General features: G+C 40.6%; 1 protein-coding gene across 2 annotated transcripts in view; it reads left to right on the top strand.

The window, feature by feature from the left end:
- Syt9 (synaptotagmin 9) overlaps positions 1-21,178 on the top strand; it is a 183,132-nt gene that overhangs the window by 117,572 nt on the left and 44,382 nt on the right. For both annotated transcript variants that reach the window (XR_007103948.1, XM_047517364.1), the window contains exons 4-5: positions 18,649-18,769; positions 20,086-20,257. Coding sequence is in view for 1 of the 2 variants with exons in the window: in XM_047517364.1 (XP_047373320.1) it covers positions 18,649-18,769; positions 20,086-20,257 (293 nt within the window). In the remaining variant the exon portion in view is untranslated. The remainder of the gene's footprint in view (positions 1-18,648; positions 18,770-20,085; positions 20,258-21,178) is intronic.

Below are 21,178 nucleotides of genomic sequence, written 5' to 3'. Positions count from 1 at the left end.
AGTTCTCATTGTAGAGGTCTTTCACCTCTTTTGTTAGATTGATTCCCAAGTATTTTATTTTTTCAAAGCTTGAAATTTATCTATTTAAATTGTGTATGTCCTCCTGGTTCAGTTTAGGTAATTCATATGTCTCTAGAAACCTGTTGATGTCTTCGAGATTTTCTCTTTTGTTGGAGTATAGATTTTTCAAAATAGCTTCTAATTATGTTTTGTATTTCAATTGTATCTGCTGTGATATTTCCTTGTTCATTCCAAATTTTAGTAATTTGGGTTTTCTCTCTCCTTCTCTTTAGTGTGGCTAAGGTTTTATCAATTTTGTTTATTTTTCCAAAGAAACAACTATTTATTTTATCAATTTTTTCGATTGTTTCTTTTGTTTCAATTTCGTTGCTTTCAGCTCTGATTTTAACTATTTCCTGTCTTCTGCTACTTTTGGTGTTGGTCTGTTCTTCTTTTTCTAGGGCTTTGAGCTGTACTGTTAAGTCATTTATTTCTTGATTTTTTTCTTCTTTTATTGAATACACTCCATGAAATACATTTTCCTCTCTAAGTACTGCTTTCATAGTGTCCCAGAGATTTTGATATGATATTTCTTTGTTCTCATTTACCTCTAAGCATTTTTAAATTTCCTTCCTGATGTCTTCTGTTATCCATTCATCATACGTAGTGTATTATTTAATCTCCAGGTGTTGGAGTAGTTTCAGTTTTTTACTCTGTCATTTATTTCTAATTTCAATCCATTATGATCTGATAGAATACAAGGTAGTATCTCTATCTTCTTGTTCTTGCTATCATTAGCTTTGTGGCATAAAGTATGGTGTTTTTTAGAGAAGGATCCATGTGCTGCTGAGAAGGAAGTGTATTTGCTCTTTGTTGGATGGTATATTCTATAAATGTCCATTAAGTCTAAATTATTGATTGTGTTATTGAGATCTATGGTTTCTTTGTCCAATTTTTGTTTGGAGGATCTGTCCAGTGGTGAGAGAGGTGTGTCAAAATCACCTAGTATTATTGTGTTGTGGTCTATTTGATTTCTGGAATTGAGAAGGATTTGTTTGACGTATATGGATGAGCCACTGTTTGGGGCATAGATATTTATGATTGTTATGTCTTGCTGATTTATGCTTCCCTTAAGCAGTATGAAATGTCCTTCTTTATCCCTTCTGACTAACTTTGGCTTGAAGTCCACATTATCTGATATGAGGATGGATACTCCGGCTTTTTTGCTGTGTCCATGTGCATGGTATATTTTTTCCCATCCTTTCACCTTTAGTCTGTGGGAATCTCTTTCTATGAGATGAGTCTCTTACAGGCAGCAAATTGTTGGATCTTTCTTTTTAATCCAGTCTATGTCTTTTGATTGATGAATTCAGGCCATTAACATTCAGGATTATTATTGAGATATGATTTGTATTCCCAGTCATTTGACTCATTTTTTTTTTTTTTGACATGACTTGGTTTCTCCTTCATTTGGCTATTCCTTTAGGGTAATTCCTCCCTTTGCTGATTTACATCATTGTTTTTCATCTCTTCCTCATGGAATATTTTGCTGAGAATGTTCTGTAATGCCAGCTTTCTTTTTGTAAATTCTTTTAGCTTTTGTATATCATGGAAGGATTTTATTTCGTCGTCAAATCTGAAGGTAAGTTTTGCTGGGTATAAGATTCTTGGTTGGAATCCATTTTCTTTCAGGGCTTGAAAAATGTTGTTCCAAGCCCTTGTAGCTATTAGGGTGTGAATTAAAAAATCTGCAGATATCTGTATTGGTTTCCCCCTGAATGTAATTTGATTTTTTTCTCTCGTAGTCTTTAAAATTCTGTCTTTATTTTGTATGTTAGGTATTTTCATAATAATGTGCCTTGATGTGGGTCTGTTGTAATTTTGTGTATTTGGAGTCCTATAAGCCTCTTGAACTTGGTTTTCCATTTCATTCTTCAGATTTGGGAAATTTTCTGATATTATTTCATTGAATAGATTGCTCATTCCTTTGGTTTGTTTCTCTGTGCCTTCCTCAATCCCAGTAATTCTTAAATTTGGCCTTTTCATGATATCCCATAATTCTTGTAGATTCTGTTCATGATTTCTTACCATCTTCTCTGTTTGGCCAATTTTGTTTTCAAGATTAAATATTTTGTCTTCAATATCTGAGGTTCTATCTTCCAGGTGTTCTTTCCTATTGGTTATGCTTTCTACGGAGTTTTTAATTTGGTTTATTGTTTCCTTCATTTCAAGGATTTCTGTTTTTTTTTTTTTCAATATCTCTAACTCTTTACTGAAATGATGTTTTGCTTCCTGTATTTGTTCTTTTAACTGTCGATTGGTGCAATCATTCAATGCCTGCATTTGCTCTTTCATCTCATCATTCAATGCCTGCATTTGATCTTTAATCTACTCGTTTGCTTCCCTGATCATTTTAATTATGTACATTCTGAACTCCCTTTCTGACATATCTTGTGCCATGCTGTAATTGGATTTTATTGCTATACCATCTAGGTTTGTTTGGGACATTTTCTTCCCTTGTTTTCTCATATTGCTCAGGTATCTACCCCTCTAGTATTGAAACTCTGGGATATTGCAGATTTCCTCTATTGACTAATATTGTCTCTGTAGATTTCCAATAACTCACCACTTAGCCTTCAGTAGCCTGAAGTCTTGGAGGAACTTGATAATATGGTGCTCCACTAGGAAGCTGCTCCTCTAGGGGTGGTGGCTTTCAGGTGGGTTATATTCCCTGTCAGTGGGCAGAGGCACCTCCACTTGTTGACTGATGGTCAGCCAAAGGGTGACCAGACTGCAGACTGGGGCAGGTCTGATCTGGGCCTGTGTCTCTGGTTCTACTCCCTGGTGGGAAAGCTTCGCTGGGCAGCTCTCCTCTGAGAAGTTCCCTTCAGTCCAGAACAACCACCTGAACTGGGAAGCACTCCTCTGTGATGTTCCCAGGTGTCCTGACCTACCGCCTGGGCTGGGGAGCCTGGCCCTGCGAGGGACTCCCTTGCTGATCGGCCTTCCTCTGCTACGTTCCCTGGGGACCAGAGCTACCACCTGGGCCTCGGACCCTCACTCTGCGTTGAAGCCTCTCTCTGTGAGGCCCTCCTCTGCAATGCTCCTGGTTGACTGGGTTCTCGGCTCCAGCAGGGGAATCTCACTGGGCCACCCTACTCCACAAAGTTCCCTGTGTTTCGGGACTACTGCCCCATCCAGGGAGCCTGACCAGTGGGAGAGACTCACCTGGTGGCTCTGAGTTGGTCCCGAGTATCTCAGTATCTCCTCTTCTTGACTCCTGGATCTTGTCAAAGGTCCTCTAGCCTCCTGTAGGTGTCTTAGGAAGGGAGCTGCCCTTCCAATGATGATGGCCACGCCCTCAGGAATAATTCAAAATGTCTGTACCAGCCTATAAAGAAGCCTCTGGTTAGCTCCGTGATGCAGGTGGGCTGGCTTGTCTGCAGGCTTGCTCAGCGATGGCAACAGACCTCCGTGTGGTGGTCGGGTGGGGTTGCTCAGTGATGGGGTCTGTCTTTGGCCTGGTGGTTGGGCTGGTTGGCTGCCCACTGCCTAGCTCCGCAAGGCAGGAAGGTTGGGTGCCCACCTGCTACCTCCGCGATGCAGGCGGCCTGACTCACCCTCCAGCTTGCTCTGCGACTGGGACCGACCAGTGATGGCACTGTCCTCGGTGCAGGGGTCAGGCAGGGTCCTCTATAGTATAATCTGAAGTCAGGTATTGTGATGCCTCCAGCATTGCTGTTTAGGTTTAAAATTGCATTGGCTATTCCTGATCTGATATTCTTCCAAATGAATTTTAGCACTTTTTTTTTCTAGTTCTGTGAAGAATGTCATTGGTACTTTGATGGGGATTGCATTTAATTTGTATTTTGCTTTTGGTAGTATGACCTTTTTAACAATATTAATTCTGCCTATCCATGAACATTGGAAGTCTTTCCATCTTCTGAGATCTTCAATTTCTTTCTTCATTGTTCTGCAGTTTTCATTGTAGAGGTCTTTTACCTCCTTGGTTAGATTTATTCCTAGCGTTTTTTTGTTTGTTTGTTTGTTTAGTTTGGTTTGGTTTTGAGGCTATTGTGAATGGAATTGTTTTCCTAATTTCTTTATTAGCAGATTTGTTGTTGGTATATAGGAAAGCTATTGTTTCTTCCATGTTGATTTTGTAACCTGCTACTTTGCCAAATATGTTTATTAGTGTTAGCAATCTTTTTATGGATTTTTTTTTTTGGATCTTCTATGTATAGGATCATATCATCTATAAACAGTGATAATTAGACTTCAATAGGAGACATTTATAAGAAAAGCAAATAGTTTTTCAAATTACTGTTTTCAATTCCTGCCAACTGTGCATGTGATTTCCAGTTCCTTCACTTCCTTGCCAATATTTGCTGATGTTGTCACTTTTTTTTTTCTTGGTACCAGAGATTGAACCCAGGGACACTTAACCACTGAGCCATATCCCAAGCCCTTTTGATTTTTTATTTTGATACGAGACCTAGCTCAGTTACTGAGGACCTCACTATGTTGCTGAGGCTAGCTTTGAATTTGAGATCCTCCTGCCTCAGCCTCCCAAGCCACTAGGATTACAGTCATGCACCAATGAGTTGTTACATTTTTTCATCTCAGACATTCTACGGGTGGTATTTCATTATGATTTTTCTTTATGACTCATGACTTGGGGCACCTTTGTAAATAATCTTCTTTCATTAAATTATTGGTTTAGGTTTTTGTCCATTTTTAATTGGGTTATTTATCTTCTAATTTGTAAGAGTTCTTTATTTTTGTATACTTATAATGATCCACCTGTATCATTAGTTCCAATAGTTTTTCACTTGGTTACCTTGGATTTCTAACAAAGCAATCATATCCTCTCTGAGTAATTATATTGCAACTGATTTTAATAATAATTTAATATTTCATGTATTTTTTTTATTTTATGACATTGGCTAAACTGACCAAACTGTTGAATAACAGAATGGTAGCACAAATTCTGATCTTTATCCTGAACTTAAATAATACCATTAGTTTTACAGTATTAAGCTTTGTATTTGTCTTAGTAGAAGTGGATATTGAATTTTATCTGTTATATTTTCTATTGAGATGTTTGCATGATTTTTTTCCTCCAACCCATTAATGTGACCTGTTACATTCCTGGTTTACTAATTTTGAAATATCCATGCATGTGGAAATAAACCCTGTTTGGTCAAGATATTATTAATACTGCCTGTAGATTTTACTCCTTAATATATTAAGACAGGATTTTTCAAGAACTTTCGTATAAGATGTGGCTTATAGTTTTGTGTGCTGTTTGTTACCATTTTGGTGGAGATGCTTGCTTGTTTGCACATCTTTGATATTGGTTTCAGAGTCATACTAAAATCATTGGAAGAGCTGAAGCATTGTTATTATTTTCTCCTCTGGGATGTATTTTTAAATAAATTGACTCTGTGTGTTACCTTATCATTTGCATTTCCCCAACTATTGTTCCCTTGAGTGATTTTCCCAGCCTTATACCCCCATTTCCTGTATTGTTATTACTGCTGATACTGAGCCCCAGAATTCCCAGGTTCCTGTCTTACCTGTTCACAGTTCTGTTGCTGGAAGTATGGGTTCTATCAGCATCCTTGGCTGCCCTGAGTTGTTCAGGTTTGCATTTTATCTTGAATGGCTTCTCATGAACTAAGCTGGAGGACATTTAATGACTGCATCTAGGACAGCAGTAAGCACAGTTCTCACTGACCTTGAGCCATGTAATTGGTTGAACTATATAATAAAATTGCTGATATTCCCATTTTTGACCTAAAAAAATGGCAACATCACATAACTCAGCTTAGTGCTGAGACTCTTTCCTCCTGAAGTCTGGAAGCACCTGGAACCTGGCAAAACCTGTTCTTCCTGTCTGTTGGAGACTGGAGGGCAATGCCTACAAAAGAGTGATTGCAGGTATGGAGGAAAGACCTCTGGTGAACATTTCAGTGTTCTTTTTACATTTTTCTAAATTGCCCTAGAGAGTTTCTTGCTTTACTGTCCCTGAATTCCTGGGGAGAATACTCAGTTGGGCCCCTATCACAACTCTTTCTAAACAAAAGTAGCTTCCTGCCATCACTAAAGAATCTGACTCAATGAGTAGCAGAAACATCAGTTTTTTTTTTTTTTTTTTGGTACTGGGGATTAAACTCAGGAGCACTTAACCACTAACCACATCTCCAACCCTTTTATGTATTTTATTTAGAGACAGGCTCTCGCTGAGTTTCTTAGCACCTTGGTAAGTTTTTGGCTTTGGACTGGCAGTTCTCCTGCCTCAGCCTGCTGAGCCACTGGGATTACAGGTGTGCACCACTATGCCCAGCTATCAGTATTTCTTAATGATGAAGGAGACCTTATAAAACCCAAGACAATTCTAAGTAATCTTAAAAACAACAGAAGCTTGAATAGCGTTGAGTAGTAGCAGGTTTATTGCAGTGGCCTCCTAATTGATTTTCATGTTCCTAATTTGTTCCATCTTCCACCCCCCTGCAATTCTGTTCTCGGGATAGAAATTGGAGTGATGCTTTTAAGTTATTGGTTGGTTCTTGTCACTTATTTGCCCCAAATCCTCCAGCAGTTCCTCCTTTCAGCAGAGTAAAATCCAAAGTCCTGGCCTACAAGATTCAGACTCCACCACCCCACATTATCTCTGACTTCCTCCCCCTCCTCTCTCCTGTATATTTTCTTCACTGTAGTTATATCAGCTTCCTTCCTGTTACTCATTCACACTCCTGCCCCAGGCTGTTTTCTCTGCCTAGCCACTGCCCTAGATACCCCTGTACCCCGTACCCAGTTCCATGAGGTTTTCTCCCAGATGGTATCATCTCTGCGGTTTCACTGAGTATCCTATTTAAAATTGAATTTCCTTCCACCAGCCTCTATAGCTTATCATTTACCTTATTATCTGAACTCTAGAAATGCAATTTAAATGGCTACTCCATTACAGCAAGGATTTTACCCTTCCCTCACCCCCCTTTTGTTTCTAGCATCTAATATAATACCTGGAATATTTGTTGAATATGTGAATGAATAAATTTAAAGTGAATGGCGAGGGGGTGTTGCTCAGTGATAGAGTGCTAGCCTAGCATGCATACAGCCCTGGGTTCCATCCCCAGTACCACTGGAAAAAAAGAAAGAAAAAGGAATTAGTGAAGACTGGCCTTCCTCCCTGCCCCTACACTTTTCCTTCCCTCCCTCACTTTCTTGTTTCCTTCCTTCATTGCCTCTCTCCCTCCCTTCCTCCCACACGTCCAGATTCTCCCCTGCTTCTCCCATAGCTGCCTTAGCTCTGGTCCAAGTGCACTAGAGCTATGCCCTTGTGGAGAGAACAGATTCCCACACGCTGCAAACTTAAGTCATTACCCTAGGGAGTCAGGGAACTCCCTGGGTCATCACAGCAACTTCAGTGTCCAGGTTTGTCTCTCAAACCATCCCAACCCATGAAGCCACCTTGGGCTATTACTGAGAAGTAGATTCCTTCTATCAGTTGACTTCTTTTTCCTAGAAAATCTGTGAGTATCTAATGGAACACTGGGTGGAAAAAACTGCAGACCCTCTGCTATGTCCTGAGAGTGGATTGGGAGGTTTGTATGCTGATTTTAGTTCTTTTGGGAAAATGAGGAGTTACCTGTAACTGGGTCAAATGGTATTTCCATTTCTGGGTACTAATTTACAATCCGATCAACAGTTATTTCCTTTTTCACCACATCCTCACTAGAATTTATTATAGTCTGTGGTCTCAATGGCTGCCAAACTGGAAATATCAGTGTAATTTTGATTTGCATTTCCCTAATTGCTAAGGATGTTGAACATTTTTTTATAAGTTTGTTGACCATTTATATTTCTTCTTTTGAAAAGTATCTGTTTAATTTATTTGTCCATTTATTAATTGGGTTGTTTGAAGGTTTTTTTTTTTGTGGGGAATTGTTTTTTGAGTTCTTTAAATATTCTGAATATTAATCCTCTGTTAAAAGAGTAGCTGGCAAAGATTTTCTCCCATTCTGCAGACTCTCTTTTCAAACTCTTAAATGTTTTCTTTGCTGTGTAGAAGCTTTTTAATTTCATAGTATTCCATTTTAATTCTTGGTTTCATTTCCTGAGATTTAGACATCCTTAATAAAGAAGTCTATGCCTGTGCCTCTGTGTTGGAGTGTTGGTTCTGTATTTTCTTCCAGCAGTTGCAAGATTTCTGGTTAATTGATCCACTTTGAGTTGACTTTTATGGAGGGAAATTCACTGTCTTTTAATGAAGACTTAGCATCAGAGAACGTGGGGATGTAAAGTATCTTTCAGACCCATTCTTGACACTGGTGAACTTTGTGACCACAGGGAAGTAGTTGAGCCTTTCTGATGATATCTGATAACCCCCTGAAAGCTCACGGGGCATACCATTTAAAGACACTATCTTATTTGTTTTCATTCCTGCTAATTCTGTCCACTGCCTAGGAATTCTTCTAGCATGTTTTGTGTCTCCTTTATCCAGCTTGTAGAGCTGGATATAAGAATGATGGAGAAGAATCCTACTCTGAGCTATCCGTGATTGAGCTGCCTTACCCTTTCTGTAGAGACCACTGCTATTCACTTTCTGGTGTACTGTGTACTTACTATGGACCCACTGCACCAGGCCCTATTCTAGGAGGTACAGGAAGACACATAAAATGAGTTAACATGTATTTCAGGCATTGTGCTAATGGCTTTACATATATTAGTTAATTTAATTTGAGAGAGAAGCACTATTATTTTTGTTCTTATTTGAAATGCATCTAAGATGACCCCTAATTACACCTATACTGCCCTTTAGTGTGGTAAAACCTCTCATTTCCTTCAATCGTGTTATAAAATTGCAGTGGACACAGAGGAAAGTGATGTGATGCTGGTGCTTAGAGGAAAGGCAGATTCCTTTTTGTCAAAGTGCCATTTGCCCCAGTTTTCAAATTGAATTCAGTGAGGGTACTTCTCTCTTAGTTTCTATTCTTCCTACTAGCTGCCAAGGCAAAAGTAGTTCCTCCTAATAAAAGGTAAGAGAGAAGACCAGTCCTGAGGCAAAAACACCATGGGGCAAAGGAAAGAATCTGGGCCCTTCTAGCTCCCAGTCCAGCTCCTCCAAGTTCCCTCAAGTCTCCACCACACAAGAAGGAATTTGGCTACCTTCCCCTTTACCAGTCCTTAAGAGCCTCTAGGGCTCAGAAAGGGTCCCCACTTGGGGGCACGGTAGGCCTTAATCAGACTGTTTGGGAACAGGACCTGGGCGCTAACTAGCCATGGGACCTTGGGCAAGTTAAATAACCTCCGGCCCTGTTCTCCTTTGTAGAATGACCACAGCCCTGGATAAGTGAGCCAAAAGGAAGACATAGTCCCTACCTTCAGCATCTCAGAGTCGTAGACATCTCTAATTTTGTATGGAGATAGAAAGAAATAAAATAAAGAAATATGGACAAAGAGTGGCCAGAGCAGAGAACACAGACTTGGAGAGACACTGAAGATGGCACACAGGAGATAACTTGGCAAGTTAGATCTTCAAAGATACTAAAGAACATTTTGCCTGCATAGAAGTGAACAGTGGTCATTTGGGAAGAAGAAACAGTGCACAGCAGAATGAAAAGGAAAGGTGTCAGGGGACAGGGGTTTAAGAATAGTCCAGACTGATTGGAGAATTCAGTGTATTAGGAGAAATAGCAGAACAGCTGGAGAGGCTGTCCTTTATAGGATGTACTGTGGGGTTCGGATTTTAACCTAAGAGCACCCAGGGTTTGTTGAAGGATTTAAGGAGTGACGTGATCAGACCTGTGTTTACATGTAATATGGATCAGAAGTGTAAAATGCTCCAAAGTAATCTTTTAGAGACAGCTGCAAAGGCAATGGGTAGAAGAGGGGTAATCAAGGCATGTTTCAGAGGTAGAGTCAACATGACTTAGTGACCCTGGTACTAAGCTGTAGGAAGAACTGATGGAGACAGAAGTGTTCGGGAATGCACAGTATTCTCCAATAAATCTTCAGTAGGTGATTTTAAAAAGCAAAACAAAAAAAAATCTATGTCCCATGATTATCTTTGGGTTAAGTCTCCATTTATGTTGAATAAAAATACTGTGTTTTTCTTTATGATTGTTCATAAACATGTTGATTGAACTAACTGCTGTGCTTCTCTGTAGAGGTCATCTTTATTTGAGAATCCTCTTCTTCCCATCTCCCACAAAACTGCATGAATTCTTAGTTTTGATGGAAAATTTCAGGATGACAAGAATGCTGAGAATGCAGGGTGAATTCAAAATTATTTCCAACTCATCTTAGTGTTTTCTTTTCTTCAAAAGCCAGTGAAATGCAGTATCCATCAAAGCCAGCACATATGCTCAAATCTAAGGATGCTCTGATATTCCCACAGCCTTTAAATAAGAATGAGTTTTCAACTCCAATTTCTTTGTTTTTTTTTTTCTATAGAGAATTGCTGGATCAGAACAAGTTATTGAACATTCAAATTAAATTTTAAAGGCTTTTCTACTGCCCTTTAATTTTCAAAAACTGCTATGTTTGTTTAGCCAAGAACTCTCTTTAACTAAACATGCTACCTAGGAAAATAGAAGGATTTAAAAAAATCACTATTGAACTTCAGAGTATCACTTGAGGAAACATGCTGAGAAAAACAAGAAGGTTCCAGTACCCCACATTCTTATGCCAGGCACACCAAGGCTGTTATTCACTTCATTTTCCCCTTGTGCCCTTTGAAAGTATACATGTTCCTAGGATGCTGAATTAAGCATTTTTAGGTGACAAATTCCACTGTTTCTGGTTCCTTCATCTCTAAATCTTCCCTTCAAATACAATTGCATGCTCCACCAAGCCCTATCTCCTTAATCGCAGTTTTGATAATTCAGTTGTCCTGCTCCAGAAATGTCTCCCCTCACCTACCAGCTAATGTCTGAAGTATGGAATTATAGTAGATCAGGACTGGGGAAGACTATATGTTTTTTTATCTTCTAACTTGAAATTTGATTCTTCTCTGAACCAGAAAACTTTGCTGATGAGATGGGGAAATAACTACATTCAGAGAAAGTCAGCCCACGGTTTTAGATTGTGATAGGGAAGAATGTTCTAAGTCTTCCTCTGGCTCCCACTTACTGGTCCTACTTCTTATCCTTGGAACCATTAAAAACACTGTTAGGACTGGGGATGTAACTCAGTGGTAGAGCACTTGCCTAGCATGTATAAGGCCCTGGGTTCAATCCCAGTACTGGGGGTTGGGGAGACAAGTTTAGTCCCTCTTCTGTCTGACATCAATTTGAATTAATGCTGACAAGAATCTTGTGTTTCTTGAATTTTTTTTAATAAAGCTTAATAGCTCATCCTTGCTCCTCATGTAATCCTGATCCTCTTCTATAGTGGTTCCAGCTTTTATCATCATCTTTCAGCTGCTTATGTATCTCTAAAATTGAGATTCCCAGAACAGAATTAATGTTTCAGATGTCTTATGACTGGTGTACACTCTTCCTCTTGAAACGGTACCTGTATTGATGCAGCCTGAAGCAAAATTAGTTTCTGGTAGCTATATCACATTTTGATTAAAAATAAAATTAAACTGTACACCTTTAATTTTTAACATGCACTAGGTTGCATCTACTTCAGAGATTGCATCATTGACTTTTTAGACCCTTAATTAATTTATCTTGAAAATTTTGTATCGTTAGGCTTTATCCATCTCATCTATCGGGATTTTTGTGGATCTCAATTATAGGGTCAAATGTTCTTATTTTGCCTGTTGTATCATATACAAACTCTGTTTCTTCTTCTAAACTATTGATAAATTACAGAACTGAATAATACCCAGTTCATAGAATCCTTAATTAGCATTCTTTAAGTACCATTGTCAAACTAGATATGAATATATCTTTACTATCTTCTGGGCTACTTTGATCCAGATTGTCCACAAGGATATCAGGGAAGAGTTTATCAGAGGTCATGCAGAGGTCACATTCACTGTGCCTATGGAGGTTCCCTAATATGTAGGTCCAATAACCCAAATCAAAAAAGGAAGTGATATTAGTCTGATCTAACCTCTTTGTAATGAAGCCATGAGAACTCAATGATTTTTAAAGGGTTCAGAAACCATACTTTTCAATAATCAATACTAATCATCAGCCTGAGATGAGCACCATGCTTACTTTACCAAGAAAAGACTCAGCTCTTGATACGTGGTATGTGGTTTTCCTTTGCCAGGTGGGGCCTGACCACTGCCCCATGCTGAAGCTCTGCCCTGTCACCCTAGATAGTTGGTTCCCATGGGGCAGAAACCAGCTGCCTCTAGTGTTGAGAAAAGCAGGGTACCTAGTAAGCCTTCAGTGAGGTATTATTATTTAAGGGTATCACAGAAGAGTGTGCCTGCCAAATTTACCACAACTTCCCTGATTTTGGATGTGTTAGAAACATGAACAACTTGAGTCCCAGCAGAGCAAAACCAGACGTCACGTAATTCCAGACAAGTCAGAGCCACTTCTATTTTAAGGGAAGGCAAAGATGTTGCTCAGACTGAGCTAGTATCATTCTTATTATCATTAAGTTCCACACTGTGTTATTATCACCATCAATCCTGTCTGTCATGAAAGCACTAGGATGCTGCGGCATCCTGTGTGTGCAAATACGATGGGAACTCTAGCCACTGAGGGCACCCTGGAAGGCTTTGAGGGGAAAACCCCAATCATGTGAGGAGGTAAGGAACTACTGTGTCTCCTCACCTCCACAGGTGGCACCAGCCCTCTCCTGAAGTCCTCTTTGAGTATTTACCAGAGCATCAGGCCAGACAGGGATCCCAAGCTGGGAGCCAGTCCATGGTTGGACAGAATTTTGTGATAGGCACCCATCGCAGCAGCTGGCCTGCCCTTGCAATCACTTTTCTGTGCATGTGACAAGAGATGGTGGTGTCTTGAAATGGGGTAGCACTGTAGAGCAGAGAAATTTGAACAGATTCTAGATATTTTTGAAGAGAGAAATGACATGACTTGCAGATGTGGGAGGGTGAGAGAAGAGGAGGAATATAGATATGATGTCTACCAGGCTTTCAGCATCAGCCTCTTAGAGGAGGTTTTACCACATTGAGAAGGAGAAGGTTTCAGTAAGAAAGCTGGGGAAAGGAGAGGAAAATCAGCTCCATTTTGAAGTATTTTTAAGATTGAGATGCCTGTTAAACAACTATAAGTACAGATCTAAAGAAGAAATTTGGATGTAAGAGGCTCTAATGCAAGCAAAAAGCTGGGGTAGAGATATAAATGTTGGGGTCACCCATATATTTGTTATATTAAACCAGGAACTGGATAAGACCAGTTGAAATAGTGATGGGCATTTTTTTGTCAACCATAAGAGCTTTGCCCATGTGTTTACCTATGTGTTGTTGTTATCTTGTTGGTTCCTAGCTGAACATATAGTGAGTAAAAGAAAATCCTTTCTTAAGGGAAGCTGGTCTTATGGAACTAAACCTAGAATCCCCTGAGGGAACAATTCAGACAGGAAAGGCATGGTAGGTCCCAGCTCTTTCTCACTACCCATGAGGGCTACTGGTTCTCTTTTGCCCCACCACCAGCTCAGAAAGTGTCATCCTCCAGGCACACTTCCAGTGCAATTAATCATGTTAATATCTATAAATAAAGTGCAGTCAACAGTTACCCTAACAGTGCATGCTAATTATTGGTAGAATCCATCACTGGAAAAGGACATTTTTGCCAATTTTGTCATGTTTGGGAAAAGCATGGGGAGTCTTTCTGAGAAAATAGGAAGATCATTTGGAGTCTTTCTGAGAAAATAGAAGGATCAGATCATTAACAGCTTCTACATTACTGGTTTGGACCATCATTGTGATTATTACAGGTGAGGATAGAGGACATTTGAGAGAAGTGTTGCAACTAGGATTGTACTTGCTAAACAAATGATTTCTTGCTACTGTTCCCTACAAGGTTTTGTTTTTGAAAGAGGCTCTGTAAGTAAAAGATTTCCCAGTGAGCTGGCAATGCTGGGGAATTTGGTGGCAGGGAGTGGGTGGGGATGGGGGAGGAAGGAAGGGAGACCAGACGTCCCATTCACTGGACATTTGATACAAAGGCCCCACAGATCTACTGAGAGTGAATACATATCTGGGGATCCACCTCTCCTTCATTTGTGCATCATCACTTCATTAGTGCAAGAAATATTGACTGAGCCATTCCTTCATGGCCACCACTGGGACCGGTGGATAAATGGACCTTCCCCTTAATGAGTACACAGACTGGTATAGGGGAAGACAGATTTCCTCAACCCTCCTGTGGTTCCTGAGTGGGTCTGAAATAAAAACTGACAAAGACATATTAACAGGAGAAATGATAAATTTATTTAATCAAAGTTTTATGTGACACAGGAGCCTTCAGAAATGAAGACCCAAAGACTCATGGAAAACTGTATTTGTGTGTGTGTGTCTGTATACAAATGTGTGTATGTGTGTGTGTGTGTGTGTGTGTGTGTGTGTGTGTGTGTGGCTGCTGACAGATTTTTACTTTATTTATATGCGGTGCTGAGAATTGAACTCCGTGCCTCACACATGCTAGGCAAGTGCTCTGTCACTGAATCTCAACCCCAACACTGTATTTGTAAGCTGGTGTTCAATGCAAAATGGACAACATGTAGAAACATGATTGGACAAGAGGGTATGACCTAGCGATGGTAGACTGAGGGGGAAATCTCAACAAGACCTGTTCATTCAGATCTTCTTGGTTTCTCCATCTTGTGTTTCTTGTTCCTGGGAATTGGACAGGACCACTTCTGGACTGAGGGTCCTATGGCCTACTATCAGACAAGAAGACACCCACTTTATCTCCTTTGTTCATCTTATTAGTTCTAACTCTTTGTTGTGGTATTTATTTTGAGTATACATCTTTAACTGACATAGATTAACGTAAAATGATATTATGCCACTTGTACTACAAACATACACACACAAGAACCTTGCAAGGATTCTGGTCTCTTGTCTTCCAATAAATAACCCCAATAAAATGAAAATTTCTCTTTCTCAATATTGATTTTTCAATCCCAGGGATGACCCTAAGTGATCCTATTTGAGCCATACATCCATCCTTCATCTCAACAAAGCACAGGGGCAAAAATATTTTGGTCAGCCTGGATTCTTGCAGCAACCCTTCAGAATTTCGTGGAGTTGGGAAGGAATTCACCAGAAGAGTCTAAGAAGAGGAATATGAGAGTTTGTTAGCTAAAAATTACAGCTATCTAGGTCTCTCCAGGCAAACAGATCAAGAAAGCATTTATAGGTTGGTAGGTAGTAAATTCACATATGCTTGCCATAAATTCCCAATGCATCTTGCTAACAATTCTGAACTTGGCCATACAAAGCAGGAACAAATGAAGCATTTCTTTGTGTGGCATTTTCCTTCCCCCTTGTGTCCTCCAGGGTACTCAGCTGCCACTGAAACTTATGCATATCTGAGTCCTGTCAAGCTGAAAAAGAAACCAGATACTCCACCACCCCTTTATATTTGACTTTTATCAGCATTTCAGAAAAACTTTTACTAAGAATCTAAGCAGTTCCATATAAATTGGAATTTGACACCATTGACATTTTAAACTAGATAACGGGCTTCCCTGTGCCTTATAGAATGTTTTGAAGCATCCCTGGGCTCTACCTGCTAGATGTAACACACACACCCTCCACAGTTGTGACAATTAAAAATTTCTCTAGTAGTGTCAAATGTCCCCTAGGAGAACAAAATTGCTATTGAATGAGAACAACTTGATTGGGAATGTTTATAAAACACTGAGATCTACAGGTTTCTTGACCCCAAATCAAATCAGCTGATAGGGCTAAACAGTTACCAGTGGTGCCAGTGAACTCCTGTTACACTCCCCCCAAGCCCATGTCTTCTCAAAGGGTGGTGACTGTTGTTCTCTACTGCAGATTCAGCTCCCAGCCTCTGAGAAGAGCATTCTCAACCCATGCTCATAACCATAGCACATGTTAAAAGAGTAAGTGAAGGGATGGATGGACGGATAGGTAGGCGGATGTGTGTGTGCATTGAAAAGAACAAAACCTGGATAATTATTCACTGTGTTACTCTAGGGAAAGGAATGACATTATAAGCATATGCATGAGAAAAGGAAATATTTTACTGCTTAACATGAAATTTTTCTATATTTGAATTTTATTTTGATAATTTAGAAGATTTTAGAAGGTTACTTGTTAAAGTATTTAAAGATCAAACCAAGCATTTTGTCTTTGATAAGTTTAACTTCTTTTAAAAACAAAATACAAATGTGTGCTTTAGCCCCAGTTTACATTCTGAATATAATACCAAGTGTGGAGTTTGATTATTTTTAGCTCATAAGCAAATAGCCATATGAGACAGACATCATTACCCTATGTACATGTACAATTACACGAATGGTATGATTCTACATCGTGTACAACCGTAGAAACGAAATGATGTGCCCCATTTGTGTACAATGAATCAACATGCAGTCTGTAAAAATTTTTTTAAATAAATTTAAAAAATAGTCATATAATATAAATCTTTGTGAATGGAGTCTATGCTAGGAAAGGGATCCAATGTACTTAGTATAGAAGAGATCTGACATATCACATTTCATGATGTGCATCCAACCTTGAGGGCAGGGACTGGACTGAGAACATTTTCATACCCCAAACCTTACAAGTGTGTGCAGAGTATATGTGGGAAATATATGTTGAAAGAATCGATTATGAAGGTTCACTGGCATGATTTTAGTTGCTCTTGTAATTACTTTGTCAAAACAAGACTTTCTGGGCAGAATGAGGTGTGAGGAGAGAGTGAGGTACTGTGGAAAGCCCTCCAAAGGAAGAGTAAAAGTCAAAGGGCAAAGGAATGGGCCAGGGGATAAGGATGCATTGTGGGGACAGCTGTTGCTTCTCTTACCCCTATGTCACCAATAGAAGTCTGGGTCAGACCTGTCCAGTTCAGGCCCTGCTCCCAGGCAGCAGGGAGCCCAGCAACAGCAGCAGCCACAGCCTGTTGTGTGAACCCTCACTCAATAGAACCCATCCCCCACAACCTCTCCCCAAAGGGAAAGTCCCTACTACCTGGTCTCTTGAGGTCAGGGCTCCAGGACACAGTATTTAAAGATACTTTAATATCTTTATTAAAGGGGAGCCTGATTTGCCAGGCGAGGTGCTTGCTTTACATGGGGCAAGTGATGCAGGGAGATGCAGAGCAATCCATCTGCCTTAGCAACCAAATAGATCCCTTCGCTCGCCTCATCCTCCTGTGGAAACAGTCAAGGCGGGAGGTTGGGTGAGGTGACCTTCCAGAGCTGAATCTGTGCTTCTAAAAATAGAAGCCTCCTTGGAGAATCTAGAAGGGGAAGGGAGGCTTTGAATGTTGAGGGCAAGAACCTGACTCCCCAGAGCATTGTCAGTATGAAACTGTATTAATTAGACACAGGCACCCAGCTTCATGACCTCAGGTGTCTTTTAGAAATTGAAACTAAATGAACTGGCTCCCCCCCTCCCCGTCCTCCCTCCCTCCCTCTCTCTCTCTCTCTCTCTCTCTCTCTCTCTCTCTCTCTCTCTCTCTCTCTCTCTCTCTCTTTTTCCTAGTTACTCTCTCTCTGGGCTAAAAAAGGAGAAAGAGGCTCATGTCTTCTGACCTATTTGAATGGCTGCACACCACACAAAAATGTCTTCCCTAGCAGAGGGGATGGAGGCTCCTTATAGACACACCCAGAGAAGGGAACAGCTGTGGCAAAATGGGACCCTGGGGACAGGCAGCAGGGTACCCAGGGGGTCTAGAGCTCTGCTCATCTCTTTCTGCATGGAGACTACAGGATGAAGCAAGTGTCCAGGTGTGTCCAGGGCCATGGACGTGTGGGGCCATGGGCTGCTGCTGTGATGCTCATGCAGTGTTTTTGTCTAGAGCTACTGAGGAGCTAGATTTCCAGGTGTGGATTCTTCGTGAAACCTCATGCTGTTCTGCACAGGTCACTTGTGCCAGGTTGTGTGCAATGTTCTGAGAGTAGGGATTTGGGGGAAGGTTGTGGTTATGCAGGACTGTATGGGGATACTGTGACTAACTTGGGGAGAGTGTGTGGGGGACTTTGGGCTGTGTGCAGACCTGTTTGAAACACTTCACAATGCATTGTGGGGGCTGTGCACACAGAGCCATGGGTGAGGCTGTGATTGTGCACTACTGTGGGGCATCTCTGTGTAGCTTTATGTGGGAAGCTCTATGTAGACTGTGGTAGGGATATAAGTAGAGCCACCTTGCGGGGGGGGTGCTCCATGGAAGATTGTTAAGGCTGTGGAGTTTGCACTGGAAGCTGTGTTCTGGGCTGCTGGGACCTGTGGAGGCTAGGCAGGGCTGTGTGTGACTGGATATATGGTGGCAGAGACCCTGGACAGCCTCTGCAACTTTGCCATCTAAAGATGTGCTATGCTTCCTTAGGGGGAGAAGCTCCTAGAGTGCAAGGGTATGATGTTCTCCATGTGATTGACAGGAAAGGAAAAGACACCAGTGGTTCATGACTGAGCAAAAGGAGCAGCATGGCCCCTTGTAGTGCCCTGCCACTGAGCCTCATGCACACCTGGACTAAGACACTTTCTAATGCTTCACTCTGCTTTCTCAACAGGACAATGTGGATCTTGGAGAGCTGATGTTTTCTCTCTGTTATCTTCCCACGGCTGGCAGGCTGACTATTACCATTATAAAAGCAAGGAATTTAAAGGCAATGGACATAACAGGAGCATCAGGTGGGACATTATCAAATTCAGTCTTCCTGTCTGATTCTAATGTAGTACCTTATATAGTTTCTAATATACTAATAAAGCACATTGACCCTGGAACTAAACTGCATAGATTAAATCACAGAGCTACCACCTTAACAGCTGTGTGACCTTGGGCAAATCACTTAACCTCTCCAGGGTTCCAAGTTCCATCTGTAAAATGGAGTAATAATAGTATCTGACTCATTGAGTTGTGAGATTAAACAAGTTAATACATAAAAATTTATAAAACCAGTATCTGGTTTATATTAAATGCTACATAATTTTAGTTGTCATCATTATTATTTTTCTCTCAGGTCTTCTCTGTCACCATGCAAACTGGATCTGCAGTTTGCACATGCCAGCAGAGCTTATCTAATTGGGTCTTTTTCCTCAGATATCACCATCCCAGGCTTATTGAAGATTGAAGATAATTCTATTTCCTTATAAAAGTGAACACAACAGTTTGGGTATTTCAGTGAATAAAGGGTAGAATGGCTCACAATCACTGAAATCAAAGAACACAAGATGCAATATATTCTGTGTCCTATATGAGAGAGAAAGAAAAACCATGCCCTCTGAGTCCCTCCTGGGATGTGTCAGGAGTCAGGGAAGCACATGGCTATGCAGGCGAAGAAAGATGGGAAACCTTCCATTGAGCAGGAGTATAGGATGAGGCATGGTTGAGACTAGAATTGCTGTGCGATGCAGAGATTGGCCTTGTCACCAGCCCTGTAGTGCTGCCTCACAGCGAGCTGGTATTCCTTTCTGCCTGGAGGATGAACTGTTTCTCCCCTTGAAACCTGATGACAGGAGGCTCCGGAGGCCCCCTGTACTCCAAGAGATCCGCCCTTAAGTGTCCTTTCTTTTTGTCTTCTAGGAATTCAGAAATTCTAGAAGTCCAGGAATTCCTTTCTTAAAGACCTGATCTTTAGGAAAAGATTCCCTGGGATGGCTCAAATTTGGGGTCTAAGGCCCGTTTCCCACTCCTTGGAAATGTCTGTGCGTCTCTCTTGCTATCGCAGATAGGCTGGTCTTTTTCTAGCTGGAAGGTTTTCTAATTTGGTAACAGATGTTTTCACACTATTTTTAAATTTCACACATTTTGAGGAGACAGTGTCCTGTGCTTTTTCTTGAATGAATGACTTAATTATCCTAACTAGTCACTGCCCAGATATCACATTAATTAAAACCCTCAAACTCCAGTCCAGAGGCAGGTAAAGGAGTTGTGTGTGCCATTGTCCAGGCAAACCCACTATCTACATTTATCCTCACAGTGGCCCTCCTTCTCATGGTCTGTACAGATCCCTACGTGAAAGTCTCACTGATGTGTGATGGCAGGCGACTAAAGAAAAGGAAAACATCCACCAAGAGGAACACGCTGAATCCTGTTTACAATGAAGCCATAGTCTTTGACGTCCCTCCCGAGAACATTGACCAAATCCATTTGTCCATCGCAGTCATGGATTATGACCGGTGAGATACCTGGAGCCCTATCTCAGTCAAGTCTGTCCCGCCCTGGGCAGTGAGAACAGAAGGGAACAATCATGGATTCTTAGCTAGTATCCCAGGTTGCAGGAAATGCCTGAATGAGTAGCACCTAGAAGCCAGACTGACAAGGAGTCATCATTTTCCAAACCATTCTGTATAGTCAGATTACCACAGTGCCTCAGTTCTTCCATTCTTTCTTCCAACTTTCTTAAATCTTTCTCCTCCTCCATTCTCCCCACACCTCCACCTCTTTCCCTTTCCATCTTTGCATACCTCCTGGAATCTGGGCTTAGAGAAGTGCCCCACATATCTTCTGTGGGCCATACTGATTACCTTTAGAGAAAAGATTCCACTCAAAACAGCAGAATGGTTACTTTAGCCAGACCATCAACATTTCTAAATACATAACTTCAATCTTTTTTTCAATCTTGCCGTGTGTTTAATAAAGATCATTTCCATCCACTTAAGTCTGAAAGCAAACACAGAAATGTTCTCTTGAAAATGCTAGAATCAGTATGGATGACAGGGTACATTAAAATGCATAAGATGCTAGACTTTTTAATTAATACAGCACAGAAGAGATATTTATAGCCTGCATTGTAGCCAATTGTGTATTTAAAGGACAGATTTGAAAAACAGTCATTTTAATATGCAAAGGAAGTACCAACAGGGAATTATACATGTTAAACCAGTCATTAGACTGAAATGCAAAGTCTCTTTTTAATTAGAAACCTCCCACGTGGTCTGAGCACAATTATAAAAGAAAAAAATCATTCTGACTTCTAATATAATCTTACAAATATTATTTGTAGCTAAAAATTTTCCCACATACCTCTGAAATATCAGCAAGGCAACTCCCGTGACCTGAACGCTCTCTTCAACAGATGCTTACGTGACACATGACCA

This window comes from Sciurus carolinensis, chromosome 11, assembly GCF_902686445.1.
Source record: "Sciurus carolinensis chromosome 11, mSciCar1.2, whole genome shotgun sequence".
In the NCBI taxonomy this organism is placed as follows: Eukaryota; Metazoa; Chordata; class Mammalia; order Rodentia; family Sciuridae; genus Sciurus; species Sciurus carolinensis.
This window is presented reverse-complemented; position numbering and strand designations above follow the sequence as displayed.